At 39.0% G+C, this 22,588-nt stretch overlaps 1 protein-coding gene across 5 annotated transcripts in view; it reads left to right on the top strand.

The window, feature by feature from the left end:
* PDE7B (phosphodiesterase 7B) overlaps positions 1-22,588 on the top strand; it is a 170,187-nt gene that overhangs the window by 126,265 nt on the left and 21,334 nt on the right. For all 5 annotated transcript variants that reach the window (XM_063151507.1, XM_063151508.1, XM_063151506.1 and 2 more), the window contains 4 exons: positions 5,873-5,956; positions 18,647-18,798; positions 20,064-20,127; positions 21,739-21,834. In XM_063151507.1, coding sequence (XP_063007577.1) covers positions 5,873-5,956; positions 18,647-18,798; positions 20,064-20,127; positions 21,739-21,834 — 396 coding nt within the window. The remainder of the gene's footprint in view (positions 1-5,872; positions 5,957-18,646; positions 18,799-20,063; positions 20,128-21,738; positions 21,835-22,588) is intronic.

The raw sequence follows: 22,588 nt of genomic DNA, 5'->3' as shown, positions 1-22,588 counted from the left end.
CACTGGTGTCATATGATATGGTTAAAGAGAGGATTTCTGGAGTGGCTGTAAAATATTTAACTTGTTCATTTGTCAGAATGGACAGTTGTTAAAGGTATGCCTGTGGATCCTTGGTTCTTCCTCTCTATCCAGGTAAGACATACCAGGAGAATTCCAGCACTGAGAAGGGTTTTATGAACAGATTGTCAGCTTCTCTTTCATGCATTTTACTAACTGGGAGTGATAGGGATTTACTGATAGGGAGTGGTGAGGGTACTGTATGGTAGGTTAAGATACAGCTGTGGGATGGATTTTGGTCAGAAAAGGAGGGCAGAAATTAGTGCTGGCAGATACACTAAAGCAGTCTCCGTAGCTCTTGTAGAACATAAGAACAACCGTGCACTTCAGAATACTAAGAAAACAGAACATGTGTGAAATGTCTCATCTGCAGCTGGAAAAGGAATTTTTAATAGCTGAATGTCAAGTAATTGACTGGTAATAAATAAATAAAAATAATTCATGCACAGGATAGGACCACTACAAGGGAAATTAAGTCATTTTCTGTGTAAAACACATTTACAAAACTGAACAACTGAACTACAGTTTCTACATCATCATTTTATGCTCTTTTCCTAAAAAGGAGTACCATCAATTACTTTCCTTTGCAGAGCATTTTGAAACAAAACTACAGAATACATTGGATGAAATCAATACTTATGAACTCATTAGGGTTACTACCAGAAATAGTAGAATCCTCCAGCATACAGCATAGAAAAACTTACATTTTGGAATGTTTACATGCTTAAAAATTCAGTGCTTACAGTGAATGAAGTGAGGTGGCTGCTGCAGTTTCTCCTTCTGCAAAGGGGAGTCATCCTGAGTCTGTAACCCTTAAATCAGTCTCTTTGTGTCTGTTCAGAGGAAATGGTTTTGTTCAGAAGATCTGATGCACGTGAGAAATCTTTATGAAATGCCTTCGACAAAAAAGAATTTACAGTAACACTTATAGCACTAATACAACAGAATGAAATTATCCAAACCAGCATGAATCACCATGAGCAAGTATTAGATGTCTTCAAATAAAAATATAATTCCAGTAATTCTGGTGCTCACTTTTAACATAGCTTTTCATTTGAGTTTGGTACTTTTACAGAGCAACATTTCTCTCTTTTAGAAACCTTTCCACTAAAACCAGATTGATGCTTAAAACATCATCAAGCTCTCTTCCTTCAGGTCAGAAATCCCAAGCCTTTTCATAACTGAAATAGTGGAGGAGCCATGGGCTCCATGGAGTCCACAGGAGGCCTTACTACTCCACTTGGTTTTCCATGGAAAGTTGTCAGCCACTGCAGTATGTACCCTGAACAGTCAACTTAAGCAATACTGGAATGAAGATTGTAAGAAAGCTTGACTGGAATAAATACTTGTAACCTCTTGTGAATTTGCTGTGGTATTCCAGATTTACCACATGGAGCTGTGTACTAAATAGAATCAATAATTTGGTGGTTGGTCCTGACTTCTGCTGGATGAAGCTACTCTCTTGTTTTGTCACAGCTATGGGCCTGTTTTCTCTCCTAATTTGTTGTGCTTGCTCAGTGAAATTGAATCGCACGCTGTTTCAGGCAAGTCTTGGAGAAGTTGTTTTCCTCAGTGCAGATGGCTCTTTCCTCCAGATGTGAAAGGCAGTTAAGAGCTGCTTCATTTTTTTCTTAACCCTTCTGAACCATCTTGAAGTGCCCTTGATGCTATAGTAGTGCAGTGGTTCTTGCCCTGTAGATGATTTTCTTGTGCCTGTGATCTGCCATGCGTGTCAGTCACAGCACTGGCTCCTTAAACGGGTTGCTTTGGTTTATTTGGCTTGTGTTCTTGTTTGTTTTAACAACGACAAAGTAAAATTCAAGAGCACAGCAGCCCCTGGGAGATCTCCCTGCTGGAAGCTCTCGTGGCAGCTTGGCACCAGTGAGGGTGCAGCCCCTGGTGTTTGCAGCTGCAGATGTTCCAGCCCTGCATCTTCAGCCCAAAACAGTCAAGGAGAATCTGTACCCTGACCATTTCCCTTCACCCTGCCCGTTTCATTTGGGAACACAATGAGCTGTCAAAATTTCCTGCTTTGTTACCACAGAATTCCTTCCTTTCGCTCTAAAAAGTATTATTTATCTAAAACTGCTAATTGCATAAATTGTCAGAACGACTGCTTAGCTTGATTTTTAAGGTGGAGACAAAGAGATGTAAAGGTCTGGTGGACTGATGGAAGTCAGCCTCAAAGTCATCTGCCAAAGCAAAAAAAAAAAGCATTGAGTGTGTTGCCATTAACGGCCCAAATTAATGTGGCAAGTTGTATATCTGGTGCAATCCCTTACTAAGATGTAATTAAAAGTAAAAGGGAAGAATATGAATATTTTCCAAATTCGTGTGCCAAGAAAAAAATGGAGGAAGGGAGGTGTGGTTGATTTAGCCCACCACCACTTCCTAACTAATCTTTCTCTAATGATGTAGAGAGAGACTAGGAGGCACCTGGTGAAGTATTTTGAAATAACAGATTCATGAGGTAGAGCTACTTGATAACATCTTTGACTCATCAGAAACTTGCCTTCCCTCAGGATAAAGTTAATAATCATATAAGAATATAAAGATTTTAGTAGCTTTTCCTAAGTCAGCAAGGATGCAGATTTATTCTGTATACAGGTTCCTATAGTGCTAGAGACAGTCCAAAATTATATTATCTGTAAAAAATTTAAAATTACACAAACAGCCAATTCTAATAATCACTAATTTGTCATGACTTCCGATTCTGGGGCTTGCTAGTTCAATAAAACTCATTCACATTTCTTACTAATTCCATCAATAGCTCTATTGCTTTCCCTCCCTTTGCTGAAATTGCTTTGAATGGTGTACATAAGCATCTAATTTGGCTAGTCTGTAGGTCTGTATGAGACAGCAGGACCGTGGGAGGAAGCTGGGCTAGCAGGAACATCAGGCATCTGGGCCACAGAGCAGCTGGGACAAAGAGGTGACAGCTGCGGTGAACCTAATTTAAAATAGCTGTAGCTTCAATACCTGGTATCTCCCAGCATTGTGTTATCCTCAAGGATCATGAGTGCTCTTCTGTGTCAAGATCATCAAGAAAAATTCTTTAGGACCATTCCCAGCATAAATTTTCTAAATATCATGGAGGTTACGGAGTAATTGTTCCCACGCAAAAGTTTCCTTTCCGTGCACCGTGTTATCTTCTTATTTTTAGTCTTCATTTCTTGTACTCATCTCTTCCCTTCTCTTGGATGTTTAATGAGGTCCATATTGTTGAATTGCACTACAGTATTGCTTTCTTTTCCTTTTTTTCTAACAATTAGTTATTTTATTTGAGGTAATTGAGTATCTTGTATGGTCTACTTTTGGTAAGCCCACCTTGTCTTTTCATCAGTGTTACAGTTGTCTACCTACCTTTAGTGTTCTCTTCCTCAAAATTTGGGGTCACACTTCTGAGATCAGAGTTAAGGAATCCTTTTGATACATGACTGTTGTATATGATTTTCTTTTTGTCTAGTACTGTGGTACCTCCTCTGATTTGATAGATGCATTATTTCATGCCTAGAAAGAATATCAGTCTTTCTGGCTTTATAGTATCATGTGCTTTTGGTGTTTTTTCAGATTTTTGGAGTCTGAATTTATCTTTTTTTGTTTTGTTTTTAATGTCTCCGCTGATACAGTCACAAGTGACATGTTTATCAGTGTGTAATACAGGGGATTACTTGCAGATTCCTGTTAATTCCTTGGTGCCTGCAGAAAAACAAAAGCGTTGGTCAAGGCATGCTCTGAATTCACACCCGTTCTTAATTTGCTGATGCCTGTATCAGCAGCAGGCTCAAGCCTGCCTGATTTTTTTGGGTTTATATCATGCGTACCATGTGCTTGCCATCCTTACTCTTTGTGCACACGTGAGCCAATCTGATGGGGTTACCTGTGGCAGAGAGCAATGCTTTTAAGTCTGGGCGCTGCTTCATGAGCTCTGGCTTGTGGGTGCTGGTGAATCCTGCGTCGGAGCTGTACAAACTCTCCAGCTATTTGCTCCACCCTTCTTCTCTTTTAACGTGAGGATCACGGGGGAATGGGTTCTTGTACCTTCATTGCCACAACTGCATTACACATAATTTTAAGCTGCTGCTGAAGGTAGACCCACGGCATCAGCGTACCTTTGAAGTGGAACAGCTGAAGAGCAGGTAGAGGTTTGCCCCTCCTGGCCCTGCTGTCAGGAGGGGTAATTGGGGTCAACAGCAGCCGGAGTTGCTTTGGACTGGTTCCTCAGAGTGGTTGGCAAGAAGGAGCCGAGAACGGGGAGCACGTGTTCTGTCTCTGGGAACAAAAAAGCAAAGCGAAAGTAAGGGCGAGAGAACCTAGATTTATATTTATAATCAAAAGTGACTGTGTTTGAAAAATTCTTAATTTGCATGCACTCTCTTGTGTCTTTCGTATCTCTAAGGACCCCTAGAGGGCACGGAAGTTTTTCTCCACCTCAGATATTTAACTTAGTAATTCTACTTGGCTTTCTTCCCTTGAACATAATTGTAAGCACATTTTAAGTGAACATTAGATAGAAAAAAAAAAAAACCAGCATTTAACTAGGTCCTTCTTTTATGCTACTAGATGTTTTCTTGTTTTTAAACACAAGCAGTAGAAGCTAGCACTAGCAGCCAAATTCTTAAATTATTGTTTAGATTAGTCAGATGCTATATTTGTATCCCAGAGGAAATGCAATTCAAAGTAACTAAAAATTCACACTTCATTGCAAACTTTGATAGGACTACACTACTACTGCTACTAGTGTGAGCTGTGTAAGGATGGGCAGTGGGTTTGCTTTCAACACTGTGGTCTCTGTTTCTGTAGAAGAGGAGTTAGTATGGTGGAGAACTAGAGTACTCTTAACTAGAACCTCAAGGTCTCCAGACTTCATCTTATTTAAGAATTTTTAATATTTTGGTCTTGTTGATTGCCTGTAAAGGAACAGTTACATTTCACTGCAAGATACTTAAAATTATGGACACGTAAAATTGACATGCCTGCCCACTACTTCCTGTCTACTTGGAGAGAGGTTTTGTAACTCTTATATATCCTGGGGAGCATTTTTCTGCTTAAATTAGTTTTGCCTATTTCATCAATATTACATGGTAAGTCAGGAACTAGTCAGTGTGAGTTACACAGCAATACACAGTACTAATTCTTAGTATTGTGTTGGCACTTCATCACCTTTAAATATACATGCTGACGCTTCAGAGTAATGCTTATCTGAGAACATCAGGTTTTCACTTACATAAAACAGCTGCAGTGTTTGAGGAGAAGGTTTGCGTTTTCCAGAGTGCTCAAAGAGCAGAAAGTAAAACAAAAACAAACAAACATACAAACCACCCCCCTAAGTGCAAAAACATCTTAGTACTTTTTGGGGGGGATTTTTTCATCAACTGATGGTTTTGAGAGCAATCCCACAGCTGTGGAGGTCCATTGGATTGTGAGCCTAGTCTGGGATTGGGACCTTTGTATGTGAAGCCCTGACAGTCAGAGTCCTACCTGTTGTTGCTTGAGGAAAAAAAAGGCAGATGTCTGCACTTCTTGTGAAGCAATGAGAGCCTGCTTGCTGGGCAAGAAGTTGTTCAATAGGATAATGTTGTTTAATCCCAGCCAGCAATGAAGGGTTTTTTGTGTCTTTGTTCTGATAAGAGGATCAGCTGTACTGCTTTACCCAATTACCCCGGGATGTCATGGGAGATGAATTTTTGGACCTTAGTTTTCCCACTGGAGGAGTGTAATGTCGTCACTTTGTATTAAAAAATAGATCTAGATGAAAACAGCAGGGAAAGGCAGCTGCCCCTTCTAATGTCTCTGGGGATTTTGTGTTTTGCAGGAGATGCACGGGTGAGAGGTCAGACAGGGGTTGTCTCCGAGCGCCGCGGCTCCTACCCATTTATAGACTTCCGTCTTCTTAACAGTAAGTGCAACCCTTCTTTCAGGTCTGTATTTAAATAAAAACAAATAAAAATCTCTACTGGAAGTGTATGAACCAAACTGTCTCTTCTCATACATATCTGTATCTCAGCTGTCTTCACACAGTCAGCATTAATTCCATTATTTCCACTCAGTGTCTGGCTGTGAAATGTTTTGATTGTGTGAATAGTCCATAATGCTCAATCTGTCAAATGTAAAAATGTAAATACAGTAGGGCCATGGGGTGTGCTGGGGAAGGAGCAGGGGCAGTTCAGAATTAAAGAGATAAACCTCTGTGTCCTTTAGCCTCTTAGACAACAGTTGGAACAGATTTATGTGAAGCTGTTATCCGGTCATATAGAATTGGCACAGAAGGGGAGCATGTGACAGCACTGACCAGTGGTTTACAATAACATTAATTTTTCCAACAATTAGAACCCAATCCAAAGCCCCATGGAGTCTTCTCATTGACGTCAATGGATTTTGGGTCAGGCCAGCAGTGAACATCTGTTAAAAATAATCTTAACCTCATTTTGATTGAAGTTATTTTGCCACTGTTGTAAATAAAGGACAGCAAATCTAAAAAGGAAAAGAAACAAATCGAGGCCCCGTTGGGTTTTTTTCACCTGATGGACTCTCTATACTGATGTAAACCCATTAGCAAGCGTGTAAAAAAATAAAATAAAAAGAACCACTAAGTCTTGGGTCCTGTAACACTCAGCCTGTGTATAAACTTCAGTGTATGGACACAGGCAGATTTTGATGTGTCCTTGTGTACTGCACAAGGAACCTTTGAAAAAACTGTTATTCACTGTCTTCATCAAAACAAACTGGAACTCCCAACAATTTCAGTGCTGACACTGTCATGCTCCTAGGGATTGTGCTTTTCATCAAAGAGCAATTGTCAAACCACACTTTGAATTCTCCTTTTTGCACTTCCTTGTCTGGGTGTCTGGGGAAGGGAGGAGGAAGCGGGGAGGGAAGGGAGCAGAGAGGAGGCGAAGCAGGAGGGCTGGCTGGGAGTCAGGAGTAGAGAGGAGCTGGGGAGGGAGGGCTTGGGGTCTGATGGGCTCCATCCACCCGTTCTGGCTGAGTTACTGCCACCCAGCAACGTGCTGCTGTCACTCCTGCTGATTAAAGGTGTTTTCTGGGTTGTAAGTCCATCAGAGAGCTTGCTATGGCTGAGGTAGAAAGGCATAAGGGGGTAAGATGGGTCCATCAGTTTTCCCAGGACAAAGGGAATAACTTACTCTGGTTGAGCAGAGTTTTGAGGACAGTTTATTCTGACTTGCCGATGAAAAGCATGAAGAAAAATCAGGTGTAGGCTAGCTGGAAATAGTATTGGTCATGCATGCTTTTGTAAAAACTGAGAGCAAATAAAGCACTTTTCATTCATGAAGTAGAAGTGGATATATATTCATATTCAAACGTGACTAAATTGATTCCTTCTTTTTTATTTTGAATACATATACATTATATAAAATTTGGTTTCTTTTAAACTTCGAAAGAGTTTTCAGTTTCTTTACCCATGGAAAAGGAAGAACACAAGAATAGTTTCAGGATTTTTTCTGGGTATAGGGCTTTCACTTCTAGCCCCTGTATGTGAGTCCTGCCATCCTCCAGATCCTGCCAGTTTCTTGGAAATGCTGCTGCTATGAGACATCCATGGCGAGGGATGCTCTGGTGAATACTCAGCCTTTGATCATGCCAGGAGCAGGGCACTCCACCTAACCCCTCTAAATATAACTGCTGAACATAAAGCGTGATGCCTCCTTGTGTGTGCACCTCTGGTCCAACAGGGGAGGGAACCTGGGAGTTCTGTGCTCCTATGCTCTCTCTCAGAGACCTCCAGCTTACTGTTTTCACTGCTTTTCCATAACCTGAAATGTATGGCTGGCTGATCATGATCTCTGTAAGGGAAAGCAGTGATCCTGATTTTAGATTCTCCCTGGTTTTCAGGATTTTTTATATTTATCACTTTCTCTCTAAGGAGTAGTGTTGCCTCAATTTTTTGGTGCAAAATGAAGTGGGATTTCTAGATGCTTGACTACTGATTTTGTAGCTGGCAAGTGCACACGGGGCCTGGCTCACTTGGTGACCTACAAGTAAATGAAGATGCTCAGTGTTAGAGCATGCAGATGTGTTTTGCCAGGAAATAAACAGGCTTTTGTAATATTTGTTCATCTACATCTTTCTGTTAAATCCATTCCTGCTGTGCAGAAGTAACAAAAAACATAACCACATAAACAGCAAAAAACATGGTGCTGCCCATCCTATCAAAAAGAAATATATATAAATGCCACCACTGCACACTTTCTTGAAAAGTACCCAATTAATGCCTGCAATAAAATTTTGTCACCATGCTGCATTTGTTTGGGGGCAGTAACTGGCAGGCAGCAACTGTATACTGAAAAATGTTAGAGTGAGGGAAGGAAGAGGCAGATGAAATGTTATAGTAAATGTTATAGTTCTCAAAGGTCATCAACAAATGCAGCATAAACATTACTGCAGCTTCTCACTAACAAACTGAGCTTAAATAGCGACTGTTCTATCTTGCATCTGAAATACTGTTCCAAAAAACAGTACTAGCCTTGTTTTAAAGTAAGGGAAAACACTGAAGCTCATTCTTGAACAAGTTGACATCCATTATGTAAATTCACATGTAAAAAAAATACAGGATATTGATATTTAATGTCAGACTAAAGATTACTTATATGTAACTTTTTTTAGTGCAGATTCAGTCAAATTAGTGGATGTTTCCCTACTTTGTCTGTTAAGGGTTAACACTGACTAGACCATATCTTCTGTTTTTTCTGGAGTCCTACAGTAAAGTCTCTGTGTAACTTAAGACACCATGAAGTCTTTTTGGATAGGAAAACTTCCTTGACTCTGAAAATGGGATCTTCTGTAGCCCTAATCAAAGCCAACTGTACCAATGTTGGCTTCTTGCTGTTTGAGTCTGTGATGCCATCTACACATTCCCCCGGTGACTCTGCAGTATATAGAAAGTTAGTGTTGCTTCACCTTGTCTTTGCCAGGCTCTCAGGACCATGAGGATTTTTCAGAATCCTCTCTGGGGGAGATGCAGGGCTTTAGTGTCTTCCTGTCTTTCCTCTGCCTAGGCTTTCCTAGGCATAGCTGCACTTGTGGGTTTGGGGACTCTTAATAACTCTGGAATACAAAATTGAGTGCAAAATACCCCTGTGTCACTGAGAACTCCTTGGTTCTGTTCTTTGAGGAGTGAATGTTGTGGAGACCTGTGTGACCCACCAGATTCTGCTCGCTGTTGATGGCAGCCGGTCAGAAGCTTGAGGGGAAGCCGTGTAGCAGCTCCTCCCCAGCAGAGGGAGGACTCCTAAAATAAGAGATACAAATTCTGCACGGCCCTATAGGTTTATGGGAAGATAGGGTGATAGTTTTGTCTTCAATTAATTCCAAACAAAACCTCACAAATTTTAGGAAATTTTGACTCTGAACTGGGTAGCTCAAGCTTGAGACTGAACCTGGCGCAGGTCAAAATTGATGTTGGCAACTCATTGACACTTCCACATTTCAGTGAATTAAACGAACCTTACTGTTCACAGGACAGAAAAGGAGTTAAATTAAATATTTGCAGGGTAATAATTTAGAATTCAAAACACTTCTGCAGTGAAAATTAATCCAATTTTCCTTTTAGCAGAGTATATTTTGGATTTGAGGAATAAAGGAGCATAGCTATGGTAAGCAATAATTTAGTTCTCTGATTCATAAAGTTGCTCAGTGAGTCATTGAAGCAGATCTCACTAGTGACTAATATGCATTGATTTAAATGGATTTTATTATCTCATTATGAGGGGTTTTTTTGGTGGCTGTGACAGTACACTTCTTCACTGCCTTAACTCAGAAGTTTGAGGGAATTCCTTGTGATTAATCTGGACTTGTAGGTAAACATGCAGCAGTAAGCAAGACCTCACCCTATGGAAATTATGTTGGATACTTTGTTTTATTGCCAGGTTCAATCAAGTAGAGTAACAAAATAACATAGATTACAGCTGTGATAAGTAACTTGCCATTTAGAAGTTTGCTTGTCAAGCAAGCCAGAAGACAAGGTTCTTAAGACTTAAATTCTCCCGTTCCCATCTTGTTTATGCTAAGCTTTTATCTGGATTAAATTTTGGCTTGCAAACAACAAAATTATTTGCCTTTAATTGACTATATTTGATTCCCTTCTTCAGTATTCACTTCTGTATTTATATATGTGACCTGCAAGTTGGAGTCTCTGTACCCAAGTGGTGTTACCCAGAGAGATACCTGTTTTCTTACACCTTGCACAGCAGGAACGCAGAGTGGGATCTGAGAATATGCAAAATATCAAAACATGTCTGTAGACATTCCAAAGGTATGTCTCTGTATTACTTAGGATCCTGATGTTGTCATGCAAGCAGAAGCTGAGTCCCAAAGAACCCCACCTGCTTTAAGCTTAGCATGGCAAATTAATTTATTACAGATTATATACTTCTAACTCCAGATGGTGATAAATGGTCATATTAGGTAACATTCCATCTCTGTCCTTGATTTGTGTCTGTTCTGAGTCAAGCAAAATACTCTGGTTTTCAGTTTGTTTGCAAATAAAGTGAATTCATCACATACTTTGCAGGAATGTGATGAATTAGGTATTGGAGAAATAAAACATGTTGTCAGGATCAGTAAGGGAAGATACGAAGTCATGAAAATGTCTCCATCTCAAAGAACCAAAGTCTGTGGACATTTGAATCTGTGGTTTCTGCCTGTCTACAGAAGGGTCTATTGCAAAATTTACATTCATTTTTGGGTTTGAATTTTGAACACTCCAGGGCTTTCAGGTAGGGCCCATCTCCAGGGAAAATAAAACTTAACCACAGCCACCAAGCCAAAACTGAACCATCAAGTAACCTGAACCCAATTGAGTGAGGTTAAAAAGAGTTTGGTTAAGCGCCTTGTTTTGTTGCCTTTGGCTAGAAAAAGAAGTGGGAGTGAGAGATGCTTTTTTAGATATTTCTGACCTGGGTTAAATTAGGACACTAAAAGTCTTGTGAGGAAGTTTCAAGGGCTGATTGGATTACTCAGAACTCAGCCCAGCCTGTGGAGATGAGTCCAAAGTTCCAGAGGGTTTTTAAATTAGAAAGGGAGAGATCTTAGGAGGTCTGCATTATTTCTGCATAATACTTCCCCTAGTTCCTTGTAGATAAACATATCCAAAAGATACTCATCATCATCCCTAAGACACATAGGCTTCTTAATCACATTAGCTTGTTTGAATGGGATGAACATTTTCAGAACTGGTCAGCCTGTGGCCTTGCTATCAGTTACCTATTCAAGGAAGAGAAATTAGAATCCTCTTAATACTTCAGCACAGAGAATATTCTCTTTTCCAGTAACCCCTCACTATATTAAAAAATTCTTTGTATCATTGGAAGTCAATCTGGTTCACCCTTTTCATCAAATAATAGGAAGGGTTTTTTTTTTTTTGGAGGAAGAGTTTGCATTTTTGTATTTTTTAAGTGATGCTATATGCAAAATTTAATAACAGAGTTTGCTTGAAAAGTATAATGGACTTCCTGCTATTCATGCTCCTTGTTTAGCTTTAATGCCACACTTGCAGAAAAATGAAAGCTAGAATGTAAAACCAATAGATGCACATGGCCTCATATGCCAACAAAATCCATCATTTTGGGTTATGAATGCGTCAGAAGAACTCAAAGCAAACAAAAGCAAGCAAAACAAACAAAAAGCCTGCATGTGCTTCACACACTGAGTCTTAGCAAACACTGACCTGATACACTCATTTGTAGCTTACTTTTTAGTACAGACTTGGGATTCAGTCACTGAAGGTGTCCCTTTAAAAGCTGCCAAATGATGCGTGACCCGTTCTGCCACCCCACCTCCTTTTCCTTGATTAGAAAAGGGAAAGGATCTACTGAAGATAACACTGAGGATACTTTCCAAATGACCAGAGGAAGAGAGAGAACAAGGAGAAGGGATCATTAAAGTGATAAATGAAGGTTGGGTTTTGCTGTTATTACAGGTTATGTTGTTTTTTCTCAAGAGGAGTGAAGGAGGAGGGGATGCACTGTTTCCTGTTGGAGAAACTGTAATCAGCCATAGAACATTAACAGTTTTAGGAAGAAAAGGTCCTGACTGCTGTACAAAGATTGAAGTGTCAAAGTAAAGGTTCATAATGAAATGATAATGAGATTGTGACAAACCAGAAAATAACATGCCATTTCCTAAGAACTTGGAGGAGGCTTAATAAAATGATGCCAACGTGTTTGTTTGCATAAAGATGAGTGATAGCCCAAATAAAGGCTTCAAGTTCTGATAAGAAACACATCTGAATTTATCTTAAATTTTGATTTAATCTATTCCCCTTCCTGTTATTATGACTAATATTCTGTTATTCAAGTGGTCTTTGAAACCCTAATTTCTCCAGAACTTGTTGTAATAGGATTATTTAGTATATAAGTGGAATTATCAGCATAATTCTTAACTTCTTTCAAACAGTATCGAAAAGAATGTATTTTGGGATGGGGAGGAAACTGCGTGACTAGTCTTTTTCAAAGTGCCAATAATTGTGCAGGAACTTCATGAGTTGGAAATTCAGCTGTAACGAGGCACCATCACTTCAAGTGATGTTCAAAGAAGTGGAAACTCCAGAGCCAGGTCACCTAGAAAGGTGATTTCTCAGAACCTCTCACTCTAGCCAGAGAAGCACAAGTGACTCCTCTTTAAGCAAGGCTTTGCATTGGTTTTGTGTGCTTGTGGATGTGGCTGGAGAACAAAATTTTTACTCTAAAGCAGAAAATTTTAAACCTCTTTTGCTGTACTTATAAATTTTTGCTTTTCTCTGATGTGTTCAGGGTCATTTTCTCTTTCTCACAGCTTCTGCTGTGAGAAAAGTTTTCATTGAAAAAAAGTTTGCCCCTCTAAAGAGAAATAATGCAGTTGCAACCTAAATAAACAATGGCAGCTGGCAGAGAGCACTTGATCTCTAAGAACAAATTTTTCAGAAGTCAAGGAACAAAGAATATTTTAGATGTTGGAGAAGCAAGTAAAAACAAAGTGTTTATAACAACTTTTTTGACTTCCATGTAGTCAGAGAAAGTCTCAGAAAGATTCCTGCATTTACAAGATTTCAGAACAACACTTTTTTATCTGTAGATAGGATATAGTGCAAGGTCTTCATCTCAGTCTTCTTAGTTGCAGTGACCAGTGTATATTCGGATGATAAAATTGACACAATCTTGCTAATTTTGAATCAATCTTTTTTAGTTCCTAACGCAGGTGATTGAGACATAGAACTGGGGTATTCATCTAAGCTCCTTGGTCCTTCTACACCAGATGGAAAGCTTTTAAGTGACAGTCCTTCCACATAGGCTTCTGGTGGCTTGTGCATTTTCTCAGGCCTTTCCTCAAAACCTCAGTGTTTTCTTTCTGAAGGCTATTTGGACTACAAGGTGAAATGTGTCTGGAAGGCCTAGACAGTGCAGAGAGAAGAGGTTTTCTGTTTTTCTAGTTGATAAGTGCATTCTACAAAATTCAAATTTAAAACATTAAGTTTGTCATTAATTTTTAGATCACCGGTGTTAGTTCAACTACCCACACTAATGCTGCTGTTGTCTTTTGGACACTGATAAGTCTGTAACATAAGAAGATACTAGGAAGGCACAGCAGTTTTTTTCTATCATTAGTGCTGTGCACTCGCCTGTGTAAGAAAAATTCAGCAACCAAGCATGCAATGAATATGCCAAACAAGATTTCAGTAAAGGTGATGTAAATGCATGGCATAGTTTTATGTGCATAAAAAGGAAAAACACCAGTTATTCTTCCCAAGTCAATTACATATCTCTCACAAAGGCTCACAAAGAGAAGTTTTCTAACCAGCTGTCAAGCCAGGAACCAGTGTGGAAAATTGTGGGACTGGAGAAAAATTGTTTCCCAGAGTCCTTGCTGTTTGCAGGCTGTCCAGACCTTAAATTGCAGGACTCACCCTCTCACCTTATCTCCCAGATACCCCAGCACTTTCCCACCAGTCCTGCCTGGGTCTTCAGGCATACAGTGGCTGTGTATGAAATGCCTTTGCATCCTTGGAAGAGGGGAAAGGGTATTACAAATTATATGAATCAAAGGCAGCTGCTTGAGGACCTGATTTATTCTGCATCCTTTAGAAAAGAAGAGGAAAAAAAACATTTCTCTTTTCTGAATCCATTCATTTTGAAAATTAATAAGCCCTTTTTTTATCCACTCATGCTGCTGGGTGACCTGTTTTTATTGTACGCTGAAGTGCAATAAAATAACAAAAGGCAGTACTGTGAAGAAAAACTCAGAGGCTTTATTTGAATGCATAACAAAGGTTGTTTACTTTGAAAGAACAGTAACAATGTAATGAATGTCTGGTGCAGAGTTAAGTACACCCTTGTCCAAGTTTGATTTATGTGATCATTTCTGGATGTTAACTCAACCATTGTTAGCATAACCTCCATCATTTTTATATTCATGCTGCCTGTGGGCACGTGCTAGTGCAGCAGTGTGAAAGAAATGTGAAATAAAACCGGTAGCAGTTCCCAGTGCAGGAAAACTCTTTTCCTGAAATAACAGAGGTTGGTGTGTAGCGAGGCATAGATCAATTTAAGGCGAGAAGATCTGTGTAACTGGAGGAGCTGTGTTGGGAGAAAGAAGGCAGCCATTGATTTCTGCAGCTTATTAACCTCTTGAGGGCCACGAGCAGTAATGCAGACATCACCCATGGTCTGCTGGCTGTGCGTGCCTGCGTGATGTGGCTGTCAAATTACCTGGAGAAAAATGCAGCCACTTTGGTTGCCTGCTAAAACACGGGAGAAACGCTGCGAGCTCAGGCCAGCTGAGCTTTTGAAGGCAGAGGTTGAGCTTTGTGAGGAATGCTTGCACAAGCACTTCCGTAAACACGTGTGTAATTCATACAAGATGTCTGTGTAATCCATACAGTAGCTTTGTGCAGTGTACAAAGGAGGGTTTCTGCCACCCTCCGCTAGGCAGTCGCTCCGTAGCATGAGAATGGGCATCTTTTAAGAGATGGAGTTTTTTAGGTAAGCAAAACATTCAAAAGTTGCCACAGTGACTAAAGTTACACACAGTTCTGGAGGGAAGTTTTATGGGTATAAACAAAAGACATTCTTGTTTGTCTTTCACATTCATTTCAAAATTGCCCATAATTACTAAATCCTTCCCATATGACCTTTGCAGATCATGGCCTTTAACCAGATGCTATAGCATATGTTCTGGTATCCATAGTTCCAAAGCTGAAGTTCAGGGATATCTGCAGTAATATTTTTGATTCATTTACTTTGCAATTCAGTTTCATCTGAAGGCACAGTATGACTTGTAACATGTGTCATCATCAAAATTTTATATTTATTATTTAAATTGAAATTTATGGTTGTCAATAAAATAGTATGTTCAGCATTTTACTGTAAGTCATTCACATAAATCCTTAATTTCATCTTAAAAATGCATCTTGATTTTATGTCAGCTGGTAGATCCCATATGTTGGGAATGGCTTTTTGCTTCTGGGAGATTCAGATGCAACTGCTGAGCTGAGAGCAAAATTTAAGTGTTCACTTTTGGCTGCATTGCCTTTTGCTCTTCTGTTCTAATTTACCCTTTTCCCTCAACTTCATATAGTTGTGCTTTTCCTTTTTTTTTGTTTGACACGGATGGGAAGGGGAAAGGGAAAACGCTAGTGAGATTATACTTGTTTGGGGTGTGTTGTGCTCAGAGAAGGGCAGCATCAGTCCAATTTTATGCAAGACACCATCAAAATAAAACACATTATTGTGGATGTCAGAGTAATCTGAGATAGGTCATAGCAATCAGCTGATAAGTCCTGTGAGTCAAAAGCAAATCAGTTATTACTAAAATGACCCAAAGGATCATGATACTCTTTTAAGTTGACATCCAGAGTTTGCATGTGGATAGCCTGCAGTGCTGGATTTGGGCTGTCCTGTCAAGAGCCCAGTTTTGAAAATACATTTGCTACAATTCTGAATCAGTATTATGAACTTCTTCCCTTATGAATGAAAATACAGATTATTGTGGGTAATCTTTTTTGTAGAATATATTAGAGTACATTGCTCACCTGAAACATCAAGTCAGGTTTCAGAGGCGCTGTCTGCTGATAACTAAATTTTAATTGAGACCCATGACAACCATACAGAGCAATGGGCAGCAAGTTTGGTGGTTCAGTTCAGAAAATATGTTTCGTAATAAGAAGTTACTTGTTTCCATCTGACCTGTTCGTGCTTTGGCAAGTATTATTTATGCTACTGAAATTATCTGGTAATCCAAAGGATAAAATAAACACTTCTTCATAATCCAATGTACAGCTGCTTGTTGGGACTGAGGCCAAACCTTCATTTTCAGATCATCCACAGCAACTCTATGTGTGAGTTTTAAAGACAGTTTAAGAGAGTGTAGGTGGTGATTTCAGTCATCTGTCTTTAACTGAAAAAAAATATATTAACTTAGATTAAAATTTGTGGGAGCAACTTCTAATTTTTAATGTTAAAAAGTGAATTTTTTTGTACTTTAAATTTTAAACTTGTTACCTGAAAGTAGTGACAGCTTGTGGCTAAGATGGAAATAGGAAAGTTGGAAAGTTGAGAAACAGCTAACAGAAGTTTAAAAAGTGAATTAATTTTAAGAGTGTTTTGTTATCCAGGAATTAAATTGAATGCCAGCCCTTTCATAGCAGCCCTATATAAATGAAAAGAAATAAGAAAACAAGTGTACTTGTTCCTCCACGTGTTGCTGCCACTGGGTAACTGTTCACACCTACATTAGTCACTCCTTCAACAGGCCATGAAATTGTTCCAGCTTTTAAAATGTGTGAGAAAATCAAGGCAGGTGCCGGCACATCATAAATGAAAACCTGACCTTCAGGCTGGTACAGTAGTGGTGTTGTTACTGTTTTCATTCTGGAAACCACATGGCTTGTCAAGATGCAATGAAGTTGTTTTGTGCTTTTATATTATTAAAACTCAGTGAGGTCTTTGGGCTGCTCATGAGAACCATGAGGCTTACTTGGTGTTGGGAGTTCTGTTGCTCCTCAGTATGTAAGGATGGGTTTTTTGGATGTTATTACTGACTTGGTGCCGCTCAGTAGCTGTTGGATTACTTAATAAGGAAGAAGCTTGCTACAGAGGGTGCTTGCTGCTGTTAGAGAAATCAAACCCTGAACCATCCACGATCCAAAAAACCTTAGCGACTTCTCTGGAAATCCTCTCAGAATAATACCACCCATAGAAACAGCGGACAAAGTGATATTTTAATGTCACAGTAGAACAAACATTCAGTGTTTTTCCATAAAAAGAGATGGAAAAATAGAAAACAGAGAGTCAGCTTCAGTGTGTAGATATTTTTCATGAGCTCTGTTTAAACCAGTGCATTGCTATGGAGCTTCTTATCTCAAGAAATCATTACTTTTCTCTCAAAGGACTGTTTAATCTTCAGTTTCTTACAAGGTTTGTCTTACAAATAAAACTTTGTCTTACAAAGAAATCATTACTTTTCTCTCAAAGGACTGTTTAATCTTCAGTTTCTTACAAGATTTGTCTTACAAATAAACTGTATTGTATCTTGCTACCTTTGGCCAGCTGTCCAGTTTCTGTCCTCTCTTTTTTCCAAAACTTATACCAGACTGCAAAATGAAAACACCACAGCTGAGTGTGAGGTTCTATTAAAAGTTCAGATGAAATTACCCTATAACTTTATGAGTTTTAGAAAGCCTCCATATTTTTCTTACTAACAATAAGGTAATTTAATTACTCTAATTAGTAATTTAATCACTGTATAAAAACTGCCTTGGTTTTTGTGTCTCATTTAGCCCTATATGAAAATCTCCTAATACAGCATTAGGGAATTAGAATTATCCTGGTACCGAGTGAAAAGAACATATTCTGTTGTGTAACCAGAAATGCCTATATTATCTCAATATACCTGCTTTCCTCATTGCACAGGTGAAATATTTTCTTCATTTATAACTTGCTTTAATATGTAGAAATGACAGCAGACAATGCAGTAGGATTATGAACCTATTCTTATTTCTTTCTCTCTTTTATTTCCTTTTCCAAAGGTGGATCACACATTTGTGTTCTCAAACTGTATTTTGAGTTCTCTTTTGGTATGATTTTTTTGATTTTATACCCAAGATCACCTCGTAGTGCTGTGCAATTTTTAATATATTCCAGTGACACCTCCTGTGAGGTATCAAAGTAATTAATGTTATTTTCAGGTGTATAGTTAGGGAACAGAGGCAGAGAGGGTAAGAGCAGCTTTCCTGTACCTAGCTCTGCCTAGTCATGTAGGCTTTCCCTAACACCTGCAGGTAGGAGATGTATCACCCCCTTCCTGCCTGTGACTGAGCTGGATCACATTAAAGGCTGTGGCAGGCAGTGTACTGAACTCAGCTCTTCCAAAACCTACAATAGTATCCTCTTCCCTGGAACATATTTCCTCTCTAAAATAAACAAATATATTATGCTGAAGTGATTTGAATACAGCTCCTTCATGTGGCTTGGCAAGAAGTGTGAGCTCCATGATTTTTGTATTACTATTTTAAAGTGTTTGATATTTCTCATATTAAGCTGACAATGTCATCCATCACCTCGGGTTTGATGCTTTCTGTGCTGATTGCTTTTCACAGATAGTGCACTCTCAGGGGAAGTCGGCACCAAGAAGAAAGTGAAAAGACTGTTAAGTTTCCAGAGATACTTCCATGCATCCCGGTTACTGCGTGGAATTGTACCACAAGCCTCTCTCTACCTACTGGATGAGGACTACCTTGGGCAAGCAAGGGTAAGACAGGTCTCCAGCTCTCCATTTCTTTTAATAATACTACAGAGAGTGTCAGTTTTGTTTTAGTCTTCAGGTAACGAAATTCCTAACTGATCTTTCTTAAATGACCCACGTTAGTGCCTATCTCTCAACAAACAGATTGTCCATTCCTCATTTGTGGTTACAGCCTTAAAGGCTTAGGTCTCAAAGCAACAGAAAACGTTGCTAAATCTACTCAGCATTTTCAGATTCCAACAACTGAAATTATAATGTGGATTTATTAAAGAATGAAGGATTTCAGGTTAAGTTACTGATTTAAGTGCAGCCCAGACACAGCATTTAGTTCATCCACTTGAAAAAAGATGGGTGTCTCTCATCTGCTATGGAATAACTATTGGGAAACCCACAATAGCTCTCCATAGTGGCAAGGGCTCGGAAGTGTGGAGCATTGACTGCGAACTTCACACTGATAAAAATATAATTATCTTATTTTGCAGCTCTTACACTTACTTTGAATGGTATTTTCTAGCAAAACTTTCACAATTGATGGTGTTGGGATTATATGCCCAGGTGATTTTCATTCTCTGCTGGAGGAGATTATGGGGCAGATGTTAGAAATTAAGAGTCTAGAACTGCTTGAATGTAGATTAGAGATGGGAGTGAATGTGTATTTCATTCACACACACATCACTGTGGGTCATAGAGGTAGTCCACAATCAGTCTTCTGACTCAACTGATGTAGCTGTGAAAACACTGCAGTTGTAGGTAATGATGGATTCCTCGGCATGTCTGAGTGGGCTTAACAGTAGCACTGTATCTAAATTTATAAAAGCTATTCCTGTGTACTTCTTTGTTTAGCACATTGTAACTCATATTTGCAATGAGAGCTAAGATTTTAAAACACTATTAAGTGTTTTAAAACCTAAGAGAATTTGCACTTGAAAGTCTGGGGACATGAAGAAACAATGAAGCATTTGTACAGTAAAAGGGAATATTTTCATAATATTTTGGTTTATATTATTCATTGTTTTGAGTTCCATTTAGAGGCATTTTTACTGTTATGTTCAAAACCTTCTCAGTTAAAAGTGCAACTGATATTTTTTGCAGTACAGCCACATGAGCCTGATTTCTGATATTTCAAATATGACTTCTATAGGTTTCTCAAAAAAAAAAACTTTAAAGCTGTAATAACCAATCTTGTGACTGATTAATGTGGAATAATAATAAAAATCTGCTTTACAGTGTGACATACCAGTCACTGGCCTTTTCACATTTGCTTTTTCCAGCATATGTTATCCAAAGTGGGAATGTGGGATTTTGACATTTTCTTGTTTGATCGCTTGACAAATGGTAAGTAATTTTTTTAAGTCTTTATTTTACTCTGTCTCATATATGACTAGTCAAAAAATCCATAATTAATTGTTTGTTAAATGTTTCCAGTTCAAATTACTGAAGAGAAATTGGCCATATTTAACCTCTATTAAAATCACATCCTGGAGCTTTTTCAGGCTTTTCCTGAACTATAGGACAATGTTTCAGGTGTGCTTTTGTACTAATCTAATCCTCTACATTTGTTGTTGTCGCCTTTTCAAGAGATGTTTCTGTTTCATTTGCCTGTGAAACTCCCAAGCCACTTTAAATATACCTGTTAGATATAATAAATCCAGATCTCCATAATCTGTCAATTTCTATCAATACTAAAGACATTTGAAGATACCCTCTCTTCTGTTCAGCAGCAAAAATTAGGAAATTTATTTAGAGAGTAAAAATCTGTGAAATGTTTTCTCTAAACACATGTAAACCATCCCCCTTCCCCACAAATGTCCAGACATTACCCCTTGATCAGGTAACTGCTAGAGAGAGTAATGATCACACCTTTCCCCTTTCTGCACTGCTCAGAGAATTGAGATCCCTCATTCCTCACTCCAGACTAATTAGGTTTGGTTTGGGCAGAAGATGTAGAAAAAAGCTGGTTTAGAGGCTCATTCAGCTGAGTGACTGGCAGTGAAGAGTGAAAAGGATTGCAAATTGCCTGGGAAGCAAAACCATAGTTCTTCTAAATTATCTTTCTGTGCCCCTGCTCAGTAGTCAAGACCAAGTTAGTTTCCATATGTTCTTCATACAGATATTTATTTTCCTTCCTGAGTTACATTAAATAAGAGAAGACTCCCTTCAAGCTTTGTTTATGTGTAGTATGGGTTGGTTGGTTTGGGGTTTTTTCTAACTTTTATGGAAACAGTGACGCTGAATTAAGCAGTGCAAACTTTTTGAAATACTGTGTTTATGTGATCATGTAATACTAGTAAGGTTCAATTTTGCCAGTGTTCCCAGTATTGGATTTACAGTAAGGCCAGTGCAGCATTACTGTGGGACTTGAGACTGCGAATGCTGCAACTCATTTTTCCTGTCTGTGGCATTGTTATGAGATGCAGTTGTAGCTGAGCTAGGTTACCACGGTTAATTACATGTTTATACAGCCATATGCAAAATAAAAAAAATTCATTCCAAACTCCTGATTTTTAGTAATTAATTAGTACAGTATGGCAAACCCAAGTGGCAGAAAAGCCACTCTTGTTTCTATTGTTTCTGAAGATAGACCTGAATTATGAAAATGATATCGCTCTCAGACAAGCCTGTTGAAGATTTTGTTAAAACCACGTCAGTTTGCCTCCTTCCAGTTAAAACCACAGTTTGCCTGTCATGTTGAAACAGCAAACGTGTCTTTAAGGCATGTAGACACAAGGATGACACTCCATTGGTACAACCTTTCCATCAAGTCTTGATTACATATAGGAGTAATTTGTATAAGTGACTTCTGACTACCTGAGAGTCATCTAAGCTCACTTCATTGGAGATGAGGTGATAGGAGCTGACTAATAGGAAATTACCCAGATTTTTAGCCTTGCTTGGTTTATAACTACCTGTAAAGGGAATCTAAGAGTTGTTCCTTCCTCCTTTTAGGAAACAGTCTTGTAACACTGCTTTGTCACCTCTTCAATGTGCATGGACTTATTCACCATTTCCAGTTAGACATGGTTACATTACACAGGTTTTTTGGTAAGTGCACACCTCAACAACCATCTTTGAATGAAGTTTATAGCTTAAGTAGAACATCCGAGAAGGCACTGGCTTGGTCTGTCTGTGTAAAAATGATGACGTAGTTGGAAATATTTCAGTAAAAGATACCTATGATATGTATCAGCATACAGTTTCCAGGCACTCAAGTACTTGGTTCAGTACCTAGTCAGTGGAGGGATTTCAAAAGGCTCTGCATTGGGCTAAAGCATCCCAGCACCACAGTCACACTTGTGATTTAAAATAAAATATGCCATGCAGAGATGTGGCTGGCTCAGGCCCACACAGACAGACAGACACTGCAGAACCTACGCGTGCGCAGTACAATTGTGGCGCAGTGTAATTATTTTAGTGACAAAAAGACCACTGAGGCCCAGGGCAGTTAAAAGCTTATGTGCAAAATTTAACAAATTATATCAAGCTGTCCTGTCTGCACTGAACAGTGTTGATGAAAGCCCCTGCTGCTGTTACTGCCAACAGAAATATTAGCCCCATGCTGTCAGTGAACCAAAAGAAGAAATTGGCCAAAATCAATTACTTTTTGCATCACTTTTTGAAAGCATCTAAATGCCAGTTTTTCAGGCTGTCAGGCAGAGTTTCCAAAGCAGGGTCTCTTCTTTAAGACTGCATAATTGTTGCTTCTGGAAAGTGTTCCTCTGGTGCGGAGACAGACAAAATCTCCCTGCTGTTTTAACTCCTGTGGGCAGACATGAAGCGGACAGTCGGGCAATTAGAG

This window comes from Melospiza melodia, chromosome 3 (genome assembly GCF_035770615.1).
Source record: "Melospiza melodia melodia isolate bMelMel2 chromosome 3, bMelMel2.pri, whole genome shotgun sequence".
In the NCBI taxonomy this organism is placed as follows: domain Eukaryota; kingdom Metazoa; phylum Chordata; class Aves; order Passeriformes; family Passerellidae; genus Melospiza; species Melospiza melodia.
The sequence above is the reverse complement of the archived record's forward strand: the minus strand, read 5'-3'. Positions and strand labels throughout refer to the sequence as shown.